General features: G+C 42.4%; 1 protein-coding gene across 1 annotated transcript in view; it reads left to right on the top strand.

The window, feature by feature from the left end:
* DNAH9 (dynein axonemal heavy chain 9) overlaps window positions 1–15,740 on the top strand; it is a 224,899-nt gene that overhangs the window by 71,389 nt on the left and 137,770 nt on the right. Inside the window, exons 31-32 of the mRNA XM_044454085.1 lie at window positions 9,520–9,693; window positions 13,308–13,515. Of these exons, the coding sequence (XP_044310020.1) occupies window positions 9,520–9,693; window positions 13,308–13,515 (382 nt within the window). The remainder of the gene's footprint in view (window positions 1–9,519; window positions 9,694–13,307; window positions 13,516–15,740) is intronic.

The following is a 15,740-nucleotide window of genomic DNA, read 5'->3' as shown; positions in this document are numbered from 1 at the left end:
CTCACTCTCCTTGGGGGTATGGCTGTGGGGGCTGTCATGATGAGTGCCTGTCCTTCAAGGTTTGCCACTACACAGATGAGAGTAGGAATATAAAAGGGTTGTTTTCTGATTTTCTGTTTTAATCCAACTGGGGCTCTAAAATCTTCCCCCACTTTTCCCCTCCATAACTGCTTTCCTTTCCTTGTAGATGCACAGAAGCGGAGTTTATTTTTTCATAACTTTCTTGGCCAGAGGAGAGAGGAAAGGTTTTCTTCTCAATTTTAATTCTGCATCTAAATTAGTCTTATCCAATTATTTATTTAATCCCATTTTTCACTGCTGTTATTTAGTCAGTAATTTAGTATTTCATATAATTAATGCAAGCCAGGAGCTCTTTCTTCATTTCTCTATTCATTTTCTTAACTTTTGATGACAGGCCTTAGTGTAATGATTGGTGTTTCAATTGCGCCACAGTTTGTTTTATCTTGGAAGAATTTATGTTGGAGAAAGGTTTCATACTTCTGCAGGTGCCTGCATTAATTTTCCAACATCTATTTCTTGTGTTTCAAGCTCCTGTCTCTTTTATGAAACAGAATGCACTGGTAAAAGTGCCTGTGTGCTTCATCCAGGGATTCTATATTTCCAGCAATCATAAATATATAAATTTATATTATATTTATATGGGGCTCCACTTTTCCTCTTCTTGTTCCCAGTTTTCTTATTTTTCTGTTTTAATCCAGCTGGGGCTCTAAAATCTGTAGGGGCAACTTCATGTCCAAATTTCTAACTCTCTGGCGGAGTCTGATTGGAATGCCTGCGTGACCCTCTCTCCCTAACTTCATTTTGGGACCCCAAACATGCACGCATGGTGATTTTGCTATCAAGTTTGGTTTCTTTCATCTTTTCCCCATTTCCATCTTCTGTCATCAGACCTAATTTTATAACATCTTGCCTGATGAAAAGATGTGGCGATCTTGAAAACTTGCGTGCTTTTGTGATGTTTTTGTTATGATTGTTATTATTACTATTATGTTACAGCTCTAGCCTTCCCCTCTCCCTTTTGCAAGGAACCCAAGGCTACTTACAAGGTTCTCCTCCATTTTATCATCACAAGAATCAGCCTGTGAGGTAGCCTTTGGCGTAGAGTCTGTTACTGTCGCAGAGTGAGCCAGTGAGTTTCACTACTGAGTGGGAACTAGAACCAGACCCATAGTGGCTCTCACCACTATGCCACAGTGGCTTTTGGTTGGTGTGTTAAAGACATTACACCAATATGGATTTTGATTTTTTTTTCTTAGGGACAACACTGCTACTTTGGTTTTTGAGGGAGTGGGTTATTATAAAAGGTCTTCATTGCTTCCAATTGTTTTAACTTCTTTGGTGATTTCCAGAAGGTGATGACTAACTTCTGTGTCTTAGTCCAGTTAGAGAATTCAAACTGCAGTTCTTTCATTTTGATTCTTTCTACCTTTTCATCTTATTTTTCTTTGAAGGATAGTGAGAGTTCAGTCCAACTTCTTTTCACTTTGCTCTGGGAGTTTGCTGTATATTGGACTTCAAAACACTTTCTTTCCTCTTTCTCTTGCTGGATTTTTTGGTCTTGCTTATAGCTGCACTCTTGCACATTATGGGATATTCTTATTCAGTCAAGTTGGGTTTTCTTCCTTCTAAGTTTCTAAATTTTTGCTCCACTACTCTACACTATACCAGTGTTTGAAATTATAAACTAAACAATTTTTCCTCCTCATACTGAAGTTTCTCAATCCCCTTCATAACATTTACATCCTTTCCATTCTCACCACATCATTCCATGCCATTGTCCTTCCCTTTAGTACATAGGCTGTCATGACATCTTGCGGCAAGATGAGAATCTAAAGAACTGGCTTGTTGCAGCAATAGCCTAAGCTGTAAAAAGGCCCTGCCTTTTCCTGCTTCATGGACCTGCATGAGCCTTACATGGTCATGAGGGTGCGAGAATGAATTCTCATATCTGCTTTTAAAGAAACCACAGTTACCCATGATGCCCAGTTTAAGTGACTGTGCTTTGTTTAAACTCTGGTGGAATTCCTGCCTTGTAGCAGAGCACGTTTCCCTTTGTTCTGAAGTCACAGATTCCTGAGGCTGCATTTGGCCAAGCACACACTCTCCTGGAGGAGGGCTCACGATGGGGAGTCTAACCTAGCCTGTTTCCCCCCTCCCCGCAGCAGCCAGTAATCACAGAAGCACAATGTCTCAACAGGACATGGAGGTTTTATCTTTACCTTAATCCTGATGATATAATAAGCTTATAGCCATTGATTTCACTACCATAGGGCTATATTCTCTCAGTCATGGAGAGAACGTAGTCTTGGGATAGTGGATATCAGTGGCTACCAGAAATAGCAATTGCTAATATTCATGGGATCCAGAGAGAACAACTCCTCTGCATTGGGTGTAGTTTACTCTATAATAAAGTTAAATTGCATACTGGTGCTGATGTTGACCTGTCCTTGATGAGGCCCAATTTTTTTTTGAGTTCATAGTGTTCATTTAGAATCCTTAAAATAGGTGAGTGGATTGGTTTTTCTGATTAAACTTACTTTACCTAGTGGGTAAAGTCAATGAAGCCATCAGTTTCTGTAGGTCCATTTTGGTGGTGGAGAGCAGCTAAGTTTTTGAGATTTGCAGAGCTTATTTTATAAGCAGAAAAAGAAACAAAAAGGCAATCTTAACCTTGTGTGTACACTGTAAGATTAGTATGCAGGGCTGAGAATCATGTCAGGTAGTAATGTCTTAATCACAGTCCTTTACAGACCAAATGACTGATGGCAGTTGTTTTTGCTAGCAAGCTTTGTATGTGTTTGTGTGTGAGAGAGAGTGTGGACAGCTCAGATGTAACAGGGTTGTTAGACTGTGATTTCTTTGAGCGTACACAAATGAGGAGCTTGAACACTCCCTCTTTTCCTCTCCTGTTTGTGTTGTCTTGCATGCCCAGGTGTGGAGAAGATGGCCTGATTTCTTGGAATGCCTTCTCATGACATCCAAACTAGTGGTGGGGAAATGTCGGGAAGCACAATTCCAGTCCCCCCACCACCAAAAGCAGGAGCGATAGCATCATCTGCTGCAATGCTAGAGTAATTGATTGAGTCTTCTTGCTCCTGCTTCCACTATTATTTGTGATAGAGTAAATTAGCACAAAGCAGGGGGTGGGGACAGTTTTTGGTCTGAGAGACAAAAATAATCAGGAAAGAATCACCAAAATACCAAATAGCATCTGAAATACCAAGCCTCTGTATGCCTATTCACAAGTAAACAAGAAAGATGCATCTACTCAAAAGTAAGTAGGACAAGTCTCTGGAAGTGAAGATTCAGAAGGAAATAGGACTGAATCACTCAAAAGCATTTGCAAGTAGCATTTCTACTGAGAACAAGCTGGACATAAGTTCTTAGAAGCAGTGATATGGGTTTTACAGAAAAAAATTGAATTGGAAAATTTGGGGGAAATTTCAATTTGTAGAAGATTTTTCCAGTGCAGATTAGGTATGAGGTTGTTTCACACAGGAAAATGCTCACTAAGAATTGGAAAATACCCTAGAAAGATCTATCTGACATGCTTATTTTATTTGCATTTACTTTTAAACATCAAAAGTAGGAAAATGCCTATTCTAAGTTTTTGTCCCACAAGCATTTGACCTGAGTTATTTGAGGGGAAAAACATGAAGCCTTTTTATGGCATAGTCTTATGTACATTTAAGCAGAAAGAAGTCCTGCAAATTTAGCATTACCCATTTAGCTGGGGAATGCTTGGAGTTATTTTTCTGACCAAACATACATTGCTGCTAGGACAATTTAGGAATAGAATGGCTCAGATTCTTCAAAGGGTGCAGGGATGCTTGAATGCTTTGTGACAACGAGACAGAGCACAGGGCAGTGAATATCATTTTTACAGCTGAATAACAAATTGAATTTTGTAACTGTCAAACTTTCCTGATATTATTTTTGCAATTGGTATCCATTTCTTTGTTGCTGATGAACTTATCAACCGAAATATTTTCTGCAGAAAAATAAAGCACTGGAAAATTTTCTGGCCCACGGCTGGTTAGAAGTAAGTGGGATTCAGAAGGAGGAAAGGACTGAATCACTCCCCTGGTGTTGGTCTCTCTTTTTCACAGGAGAAAGCTCTTTATCTGCGAATAGCTGCTGATTGGAAAGAAAAGCTTCACCCTCCACAGCAGACTGGCAGGGCCAGGGGAAATATCTGCCGGATAGGATGGGGTCCTCATCAGGCCCCAGGCTGGAGGTTCCCCATAAGGGAGTGTGAGGAAAAATAAGCAGAGACTGGATACTTCTTTCCTTTTCTTTGAAGGGGTTTTGACTTCATGCTAGTAGTTCAAATGGTAACACTTCTTAGCATTTCTGATTCAAAGTGAAATGCTACATTTCAGCTGTCTAAAGATCTTTGGTTAAAGCTCAGCATGCTTTATAATTTGAACCTATGCAGTCATAAGTAAGCACCACCACTGAATTGAGTGGAACTTGCTTTCAGTTAGCTATGCATGGGATTCAAGAAATACCTGTAAGTTTAATTGAGACCTTACCTGGACAGAGAGAGCTTTGCTGCAGTTACCCATTCTCTGGTAACCTGTCATTTGGATGAGTTCAATGTGTAAGTGAGGCTGCCTTTGAAAATGGTCTGGAAACTCCAACTAATCCAAAACAGGGCAGCAAGACTGTTGATGGGAACTGGTTCACGAGAACCACATTATGCTGGTCCTCTTCCAGCTGTACTGGCTGCTGGGTGAAGTCCAGGCCTGATTTAAAGCACTTGTACTAACATTCAAAGCCCTAAATGGCTTGGGGCCAGGTTATCCCAAGGATTGCCCCCTCCCGCATGTACTTATTCAGACCCTGGGGTAATCTTCTGGGGTCCTTCTCCAGGATCCCCTTCCAAAGGAAGTGAGGCAGGTGGCTACCAGGAGGAGGGCCTTTTCAGTCATGGCACCCCGACTGAATGAGCCTGGTGCCTACTTTCTATTCTTTTTGGCACCAGGTAAAGCCCTTTTTATTTTCTCAGCATTTTAACAGCCTAACTTTTAAACTTTGTTTTTATCTATTTCATTTTATTCTGTATTGTTTTTATGATGAATAATAGCAATAGCAAATAGTTTTGTTCTTCTAAATTAATTTCTCAGTGAGTGGCTTTTAAACATTTATTTTTAATTTTTGTTAACTGTCCAGAGAACAATGGCTATTAGGCAGCATACAATGAAATAAATAAATAAATGTGTGATAGGTTTTGCTGTAGATATCTGTTTTATGAAAGGGTTTGTAATGAGAGTATTAGCTCCTGTGGGCATAAACAAACAAGGATACTGTTTGTGGGGAGCCCTTAAAGCACAACTTACAAATCTGGATATCATGAGAAACTGATGCAGGAAATCTATATGGTGGCCAGGACTAGGTTTTGCCCTAGAATGACATAGTTGGTATGTCATGGCCAATTCCTGGATTGTTTAACCCAGCAAATGGTGGGGTGTGTGGGAGTAAAAGATGCCTCCCATCTTTTTTCACTGTCAATTAGCAATGCAGGAATATTGCAAAGTATTATTGGGCCTCAGGATACTTATACTAGTTACACCAAGTGCCTAAATTACTTACTACATATTTTTAAAATATATGTGTGTGGGTTGTTCATCCAGATTGTGATAAAGTAGTATAAATAAAATCTGTTAAATGTTCTCCCCATGCCTTTTGGGTCTTTAAACAGCTAAACTGTTTTTCTGGAACATTTTTATCAGAGGTTTATTATGCAGTAAGTAGAAAGAGCCAGGTAACCCATGAAGCAAGAGGCTTTGGCAGCAGCAGAGAAAAAAAAAATAAAGAAGTACCTCTGCCACACCCAGAAGTGTATCCATTAACTGAGGGTATTGAGGGTACCTTAGGTGATTCCCTAAAATCTTTGAACTTTTTCTGCTGCATCAAACTCTTTCTTATCCATGAACGTGGGGAATTCAGATTGCTGAAATGAGAGCCATTTTCATTTGGGGCATCAGCTGAATGATTTCCTTCCTTGATTTTCCTGTGATATTTTCTTAGTATCCTTGTAGTTTTCTGCTCTGCCAAAATGCTAAATCCCCTGGACACATCCATCTTTGCTGAGGATTGTTCTTTAAGGTGCATTTGGTGTTCTGACCAGGCAAAGTTTCCCTCTGCAATGTTGCTCTTGACAGTGAACTCCATGTTTCTTTTCCTGCCTCTCTGTAAATGTCAGAGCTAAGGATCCGAAGTGCTGTAGTCTGAATAAGAACAGGCAAAGATCTGGTGAAAAATGATCCAATATAAAATCTGTTTATTGCTCGCCATAGAAATTGCCCTTAGTTTTGACCTTTTTCTGCTGAAATGTCAGAATAAACAATATGAATGCCTTCCCACTATTGCAGGCTGGTAGGTGGGCAGCAAGGTCCCTCTCTAAAAGGCAGGGATGGAGGTGAAAGCATTAAAATCAGCAAGCCTCTATTACGTGAGCAGCTGAAATTTATCACTGCTCCAGCTCTGTGGGTAGCTTGAATTCCTTCAGTTTAACATCATTTTAGTGCAAAAGGATGATCAGTTTCTCTGAACCCTTTTTCCATACTTCCTTCTTACTGTGTCAGCTGCTTGTTCTTGTATCCTACCAACTTTTTAATTGCCCTTTTTCTTCTTTCCATTTTTAGGTGGCCAAAGGTGTGCAGAAGGGGTCATTATATAGACCCACCTGTTTTTTGAAATAAAACCAATAAAATAATAATAGCAGTAAAATGGAGTGGTAGGTGGAGAGATGGGGTTTAAAAAGGAGCTGGAACAGCAGCCATAGTTTTGTAGAAAAGCTTTACATTTGGAGCTATGGTAGCCTGAGTTTTTAAAGAAGGGAATTGATTTTTGCAGCAACACCCCCTTTGCAAATAATACAAAAGTATTGCAGCCGTGTGGAAGATGGGAATGGGTATTACTTTAATGCCAGTGGGTTGTGTCCAATGTTAGTTCTACTTGGGGAAGGCTCACTGAATGGAGTAGGAATGGTTGGTCATGACTAGCTTAGGTAGTCTAATTTAAGTCGGACTGACATTGGATTCAATCCAGGGGGTGTATGGACCTGCAGAATGCACAACCCCCTCAACACGACATGCTGGGACTGTCTGTCGGGAAAGTCTCAAGCTGGCGCACGTGAGCTGTCATCAGGCAAATCACTGCTCTCCACTGGAAGTTGGGCAGCCTCATTGAAATGAACTTGTGACCTCAGCTCGCTCACTCTATTAGAAAAGTGTCTGAAGCCAATAAATCTGGGGAAAATAATCCATAAAGAAGCCACAGAGGTTGGAGGCTGGGTAGGCAGCTGTTCTGGTTCAGGTGTTTCATTCACTAGCCTGTTTCTGAAGGCAGCCATCAGCATAGGTGGATTTCCCCCTGCAGCACTGCTGGGGTGTTTAGTGGGGGGGGGGGCTAGTAAATAGCAGCAAGGTCGTTCCCTGTGCTGAGTAATGGAAGGCTAGCCCGCTCATGCCTGCCGATACTTGGATGGCCACAGCATGGATTCGCAGGTGTGAATGAGCCCTCATTGAGCAACCACCACAAGCCACCGTGTGTCGTCTGAACTCTGTCAGTATAAGGCAGCTTCTTCTTGTAAGTGAAGAAGGGCTGTAGCTCAGTGGCAAAGCACATGCTTCTCCCGTAAAAGGTTCCAGGTTCAGTTCCTGTCTTGTGAGAAGAGCCCCACTGAGTCACGTTGGTGGACTCTAGTTGACACTGCCGAGCAGTGGCCCTCCAGGCTTTCAGGCGGGAGCTGCTGGGGATTGAAGGTGGGACCTCCTTGAGGCCAAGCATGTGCTCTGCCAAGGAGGTATGGCCAGTGGGCCCCTTCCCCAGCTCTCTGTGCTGCTCTCTTCTTTCTCCCCTTCTCCTTTGCTGTGCAAACTCATCACCACCTCCTTGGCCTGATTGTAAGGTGGCAGTGAGGAGGTGGCAAAGAGAAGGGAAGGAGAGAGTCAAGGGAAGGTATGTAGTATGCTGGGGAAATTGTCCAAGAGTGGTGTGGTGAAGAGGGGCAATGTGCTCTACAGTTCTGGGGTGCAGGGTAAGGCAGTTGGCTGACGATCTTACTAGTGGTGGCAGCAGCTGAACAGACCCTTGCAGGAGGGGGGAGGGGGAGGAGGAGGAATGGAGGGACAGAAGAAGCTGCTTGATAGTGGGCCAGACCCTTGGTCCATCTTGCCCAGTATTGTTGATCGAGACAGGCAGAGGCTCTTCATGGTGTCTGGTAGGGGTCTTTACTAGCCCACCTAGAGATGCTGGGCATTGAACCTGCATGCAGAACTGGGGCTCCACCACTGAGCCGCAGCTCCTCTTAAAAAACAAGCCAGTGCACATCGCTCTTTCATGTACAGCGAAGATGGCAGCGAAGGAGCATAAGCAGAGTGTTTTTCTCTTCCTTCCTGTTCTGGAAGATGGGAACATGGCATGTTACGGAAGCACTGCAACTGCAGTCTTTTTGTCAGTATTGAATGGGGGAACACATCAGATCATAAATACACCCAAGTTATATAATCAGAAAGGAAAATAGGAAGAAGGGAAGGGGGTTAACCACAGAAGGCAATACCTTTAAGATGTTATTCTACATTCCAGATAGTCTCACCATTTATTCAGAATGAACATGCTGTTCTGTGTTAATTTAGGTATTTAGTAGTTAGGGTAGCTCCCAGACCGAAGATTGATCCCTCCCTCCCTCTCCCCCCACCCCCGTGTGCGTGTGCCTGTTTGGCAAAAGTGTGCCCTGCTTGCAAAACAGCCTGTTACATTAAAATCCTAGGATTAGGCAACAGAGGTGTTACTTTGTGTATGACTCAAGCCAGTGAGCAACAGCACAGGCCCTGGCTGGCACTTTCAAGCCACTTTGGATAGTGAGTACCCAAACTTCAATGCCACACAGCAGGCAATGGATGTTCCTTCTGATGATATGATGCACATAGCTGTGAAGGGCACATAGGAAATGGTGCTCTTCTCCTGCAGACAGTGTGATTATTGGTGAGCTGGAATCTGCCCCTTGCTTTTTCTGTACATCATTTTTTGGCAACTGTAACATTTATGGACTAGGTAGGCCAGCAGTGAAGACCAGTTGCATGCAGGAATCCGTTCTAGGACAAGGACTATGTCGTGCAGAGATGGAAGCTTGCAATGATTGATGGAAAGACTCCGTTGTGCCTAGCTTGATACAAGCCTCCTGTTGTCTTTTGCCAATCAATTGAATTTCCCAATTGTTTATACAAGTTTAATTAAGTCTGATAGATCTTGGATCAGGCAGTTTCTCTCACAGATAATTATTTGTTTAAGGACATAAGAGTATTAAGGTAAAATTGGGAGGAAAATGGGAGGAAAAACCCCAGTGACAAACATCCTGGTAATAAGAGAATGTCTTAGCTTTTATGTAATGCTTTCCATTGGACAGATGATTTAATACAGATAAACTTACCAAAGTTACACAACTTTCTGTGTATTAAAAACATTTTTCTTCAATGTTTCTCTTTACAGCTTGTAGACTACAGAGTAGAATTCAGTAAGTGGTGGGTGACAGAATTCAAGACCATCAAGTTTCCATCTCAAGCAACAGTCTTTGACTTTTACATTGACCCAGAAACAAAGAAATTTGAGCCTTGGTCCAGGCTCATCCCCAAATTTGAATTTGATCCAGAAATGCCATTACAGGTAAGTCACTTTGTGTGCGAGAGAGGGAGAGAGAGAGAGTTTAACAAAGGTATGCAGGTAAAAATATGTGGTGGACAATGTGTGGCTGCTTTCCATTTTCATTCCCCTTCTCCCATGCATATCCTTCTGCTTCTACCTATTTCTGCCTGTGCTGTGATGACTGGACAGCACTCAATGAGTTGTTCAGATAAGTGAGTGCATTAGAGTAGCCTTCCCCAACCTCGTGGCCTTCAGAGGTACTTGGTCCACAACTCCCAGAATTTCCATCCAGCAGGTCCATTGGTTGGGAATTCTGAATGTTGCAGTCCAAACGTGTCTGGCAGGCAGAAAGTTGGGGAAGTCTGCATTAGAGCATTCCTTCTGCAGGAAGGATGGGTGAATAGCTGCTCAAAGTACTGAAATCACAGGCAGTGTGAATCATAATGTTATACAGGCAGTTACAAACATCCAAGTTATGGACAACCCATACTTATAAATGAACTGCCATAAGGTCTATTAATTTTTTAAATATTACCACAGGAATAGAGGAGGAAGTGAAAGGGTAGCAGTGGGGGCGGGGGGGGGGGGCTCCAAAGCATACCCTGGGGGGGTGGGCTTCAAGCATGCTTTCTTGCCATGCCCATCTGGGGAGGAAAATCCCTCCAGCATTTCATTACAGCAAAGAGGAGGCACTGGTGAGTTTGGGCAGCAGGGTGTCTAGAGATATTTGTGGCTTTTCTACCTTCTTGGGGGTCCTGCACCACTAACCCTTGCAAGTGTGGATATATAAGTGATCTGACTTACATACAAATTTGGGTTAAAGATGAATTTCCTTTTTCTCAAGAATGGAACTCGTTTGTAACCAAGAGACTGCTTGTACAAAGTCTATTTGTGCCCTTCATGTGCCTCTCTAGATAATGTATTTTAAGAGATCTGCACCATAGTGTTTAGCCTAAGGCAGCGGGGTTTATTTAAGAAGAAAGAAAGAGAGGACTTCCCAGAGGACCACCTGTGATCCCAGGCCTTAGATCAATTTGTTTCCTTGGAATAATTATTTCTTTTTGTCTAATAGTGTGCAAAACTGCTTGCCATGACAGGTTCTGATTTTTGTTTAGAATTTAGAAACCACAAGTCAGCTATTTATTATTTATTTATTTATTTAAAGCTTTTATTGACCGACCATCTACTGGCATCTTGGGATGGTTTACAACAAGCAACAGATAAAAATGGCATACCACCCAGTAATTCAATAATATAAAACCACATTAAAATGGATTAAACATTAAAATAATGGGAAAATAAAAAAGCGCTGGAGAACATATTTCACATTTGGGGCACCACCACAGCCCTCCTCCGGGTAGCCACCTTCCTAATCTCTTTCAAGGAGCGCCCCTGAAGAAGGACCACTGCCTCAGATCTCAAGGGGCTCCAGGCGGGGGTGGGGGGGACATATAGGGAAGGAGGCGCTCCTTCAAGTATCCAGGACCCAAGCCATTTAGGGCTTTATAGGTCAACACCGGCACCTTAAATTGGGCCCGGACTTCACTTGGCACCCTGTGTAAGTGGGAAAGGACTGGCATTATATGTGAATACCTGCCAGTCCCCGTTAATATCCTGGCAGCTCTATTCTGAACCAACTGAAGTATCCAGACTGTCTTTAAGGGCAGCCCCATGTAGAGCATGTTACAATAAGCTATACATATAAGCTATAATGATAAAGAAGACAAAACAAGCAGTGGCAAAGCACTGAAGCTCTGATGGACAGTCTTTCAGACATGGCACTGTTTCTCATAGAACACCCATTGAATAGGGCAATCTCTGAAAGAAGGGAAACTCTTGGATGTATCAACTGGGTACACTGACTCCAAGCAGATAAAAATGGCACACCAGGGGAGCACAACCTCCCTTGGTGGTCTTCCTGTTCAAACTGAGAATTCCACCCACAGCACCCACATTATGGAACTGCACCCTGCACTTCAGCGTACAGACTTGCTGTTACTGATCAAGACAGGAGCCAAAATATCTAGTAGACCTTAAAGGATACATATCCATCCCTGTTTTGCCAGTGTAGGAGTAGTGGTGGTGAGGAAAGGATTATATCCACTGGTAGTGTTCTGCTAGCAGGTGGGAAGCGCTGGTGTGGTAGCTTTCCCCTTCTCCTTCATGCTCCCCCAAATCTGTGTGTGCTGGTGGTGTGGGGCTGTGTGGCAGGAAAGGTTAGGAAAGACATGTTTCCTTCTGCTTGTGTGAGGGTTCAGACCAGTCCAGTGTGTACTTTGTGTGTCTGTAGTGTGGTGTGGTGTAGTGTAGTGTTGTGTTATGTTAATCTCAATGCAACCTGATGTAGCACTCTGGTTTTTCATCCTGTTTCTGTGAAGTACCTTCCTACTGTTAATTTTCTTTGCTCATTTCCATTCTTGCCAGCCACATTTTGGCATCCTGCTGCACACTTACCAAACGAAATTCTCATTTTTCTGGGTCAAGATTTTCACTAGGGATACTGGCAATGTAATATTCATTTTTGAATGTTATCTGATCTACCCTGGATTTTTTTATTGCTGTCTAGGGTCATGGTATTATTAAAGGCTCAAAACGGGGTCACACAAACAAAATGATTGAGAATATCGACGTTGAGGACTCTTCTTGCTGAGTGTATTGGGCATCCCTAAACACCCCAAGACACTTGGCAAAGAGAGTGTGGGCATGACCCATATTCCACCCAGCAAGCTGTTCTTTTTCTTTCAGTTGACTGTGGTACAGACATGTTTGTGCTTGTCCCTCAGCCCCTGCCATTGAGCCGAGCCAATGGTAAGCCACGGATTAGTGATACGAGTCAGATGCTGCTGCCACAATTCTGTGAAGCAAAAAAGCATTTGATGAGTTCCACAACCTCTCCCCTTCCTGACTGTGAGCACCATGGAGAGGTTTTACAAACCGACCAGGTCTATCTGAGAAATAGGCATTAATAGGTTTTGTGTAGGCATTAATGATCTACTGTCTAATGTTGCTGTTTGTATTTCTGAACTTCAGCACATACCTTCTCAGCAATCTGATCATGTGTCGGTATATGGCTTGAGTTCAGCGATTTCCATGTTAATAAGACACAGATCTCTTGACATTTTCTATTTGCTTCAGAGCATATATTTTGAAAAATACATTGCGTTGGAAGCAGCTTTAAGTGCATCAGTATTTTTGTGGAAAAGCATCAGTACTGAGAGCTACTTAGGCTATTCACCCTCTCTTCTGTGGGGCCTAAAAAAGAAGGAAAAAACCTTCCATGGGCCTTTTCTTTTCTTTTCTTTTTTCTTTTCTTTTCTTTTCTTTTCTTTTCTTTTCTTAGCACTGAGGAAGGATGGGAAGTTTAAACCTCTTCAACTTGTATGCAATGATCCTGCTCTGCTTTGGGCTTTCACAGGCTTGTTTTGATTTGAAGGAAAAGTACCTTTAATGTAGCATAAAGATCAAGTTCAGCCCTCTGTGTCATTACTATTGTGAGTGATGTCCTTCAGGGCACTCTTTGGCTGATGCCACATAGCAATACCTGTCTGCCAGTCTCAAATTTTGGCTTGCCTCCTTACCTTGCTGCTCCAGGGGGTTCTATGGATCATTATAAGTGCTTCTCACCCTTTCTTAAGGCCTGCTTCGTGCACACCAGTGAAACCATCCGAGTCCGTTACTTCATGGATCAGCTCTTGGAGAGACGCAGACCAGTCATGCTGGTGGGAAATGCCGGGACCGGAAAGTCTGTGATTGTAGGGGACAAGCTGTCTTTGCTGGATTCTGAAGAGTATCTGGTGAAGAACGTTCCCTTTAATTACTATACCACATCTGCCATGCTGCAAGGTAAATCTGCCAGTGAAGTAGCCAGAACCATGGAAATGGACAAGATAATGATTAAAATAGAAATTAATGGTGCTATGAGATGTTCAGAATAAAAAATCCAGCTCAAAGATGGTGAGAAGAGGTTTTTGAAAGCCCAACACAGTTGAATAGCAATACTGGTAAAACTTGATTTTATTCCTATTAACTGTTTCTTTTTTAAACAAAATCAGAAAATGGAACATGAGTATTAGAACTTACAAAATGCTTTATCAAGAAAAAAGATGTAAAGGAGGAAGTAAGTTCCGGAAATGTGTTACCTTCTAGGTTGGGCTGACAAGAACCTCAGTTGTAGTTAGCTAAAGTTGTGAACCTTATAGGAGGAGTTTTGTTCTAAGAAAACATCTTACACTCAGGAAATGTGCCAGAGAATTAGTTGGAGCTTTGGCCATCAAGGGCTTTTACTGTGCAGTTGCTCTTTCTCTTTCATAGAATTTTATGGGAAGTCCAGGTATTACAGTCATCCATTTGTAGCCCTCCTATGGTTTCCCACTATTGCATCTATGTACCTTCTTACCAAACCCCTCCTCCCCCCTCCAAAAAAAACCAAATAAAGGGGGGAAAGTCAGCATATTTTCAGAGTGGCTTTTCCTTGTTAATGCTCAGTAGCCCTCTGTCTGGAAGCACTCTTAAGGTATTTTAATGGGCAATGGTATAATAACAGAGTGTATAAATTCATGGAATGTTAATAGTCTTTGATAATCCTAACATGGTCAGGAAAAAGCAAAGTCTTAGCAGTGATGTTGAGAAGGGAAAGGATTGTTCTGTCAGTTCCTCTTCTGTTTTGCCTGATACTTGGATGCTGTCTTCAACAGTAGCCGAAGTAAATGGGCCAGTGATGTGTCTCTTAAACTGTGTTCTTGAGGCATTTAAAGGATTCCCCATGGATAGCCTTCCAAATGTTTTAGTGTCCAGCCGCACTTCATGTCAGCTTGGTCTATATCACTGCAATTTTGCCCCAAAATAAGAGGCAGTTTTCCCATTGTGTCATCATATACTTCGGTGCTGATGTGATTAAAATGAGCTTAAAGGTTTTCTGCATCGGCAGCTTTGCACAAATGGCTTCCCATACGGAAAGGCCTTCATGTGGTTTACCTTTTCGATGTAACTAACACTGCAGTGTTTGAACTGGGGCCCCAAATATGGAGCATTTTTTTTCTTTTGGCTTTTTGCAGCACATCTGCTTGGCTTTAATTGAACATGCTAGTTAAATGTTTGAGCATGAAGGCCAGCATAAACACAAACAGGCATGCCAGTGATTCATATTTGTTGCCGCATCAGAATAAATTGTTCTAGCTCAGAACGTTTGGGAATGGAGAATGCTGCAGGCTAATTGTCATTTCTGATAGCTGCCTCCATCCTTTAATAAGCCCATCTAGAAACCTGGTCACAGTTTAATAAATGCCATAAATAAACAAGGAAACTTGCATGCATATGTGAAATGACTTGAGGAGTCTATTCATAAATTTTTCACTCTTCCTGTGTCCACATTACTGCAGTCTGTTGTGTACACTGAGCTGTTCATGCTGGTCTGCCTGTCCTAGTGAGTAAGTATGTTCAGGACTGTTGGAGTTTACTATATTGTAGAAGTGGGGTGGAGGCAGGTCCTGGCCCTCCTGGAGTCTCGACCTGACTCTCTGAGTTTCCCCAGACGATGGCTCCCCCTTCCCTTGTCCCTATCCTGCCTTTTCCTCAACTATCAATTGTTGGTGGTTTTTTGACTTTTGTGCAACTTTGCCCCCTTCTGTCTCTCCCATAGGGCATGGTGACTTGTACTAAAAGCTGTAAGCTACAATAGGCCAGTTTTGATTGTATGTTTGGTCTTACACATTTGGCCCCACTTACCAATGCAGCCTCCAAGAGCGTCTCCAAAACAGAATATGGCCCTTGGTCTGAAAGAGGTTCTGCACTCATGCTGTATAAGTGTGGGCACAGGACTTGTTAAGACTGTACTTCCCTTTTGGAATTTGGAGTCTTGTTGTGCTCTAGATGGCTGGGTCAGAGAACACCTGCCTGTGTTTAGATAACTGTGGCTTCTCTAGTTGAGGTATTGCATTCTGTCCATTACATTTTTCACTTAAACCTGAGACCTGATCACATGTATGCACGCATGCACACATATTCTGGCATGTGTCATCTGAACAGGCCCCATAGTGCTGCAATATTTGAATATTGCTGTGATGGTGATT

Source organism: Varanus komodoensis, unplaced genomic scaffold, assembly GCF_004798865.1.
Source record: "Varanus komodoensis strain SLA01 unplaced genomic scaffold, ASM479886v1 scaffold7_1, whole genome shotgun sequence".
Taxonomy (NCBI): domain Eukaryota; kingdom Metazoa; phylum Chordata; class Lepidosauria; order Squamata; family Varanidae; genus Varanus; species Varanus komodoensis.
This window is presented reverse-complemented; position numbering and strand designations above follow the sequence as displayed.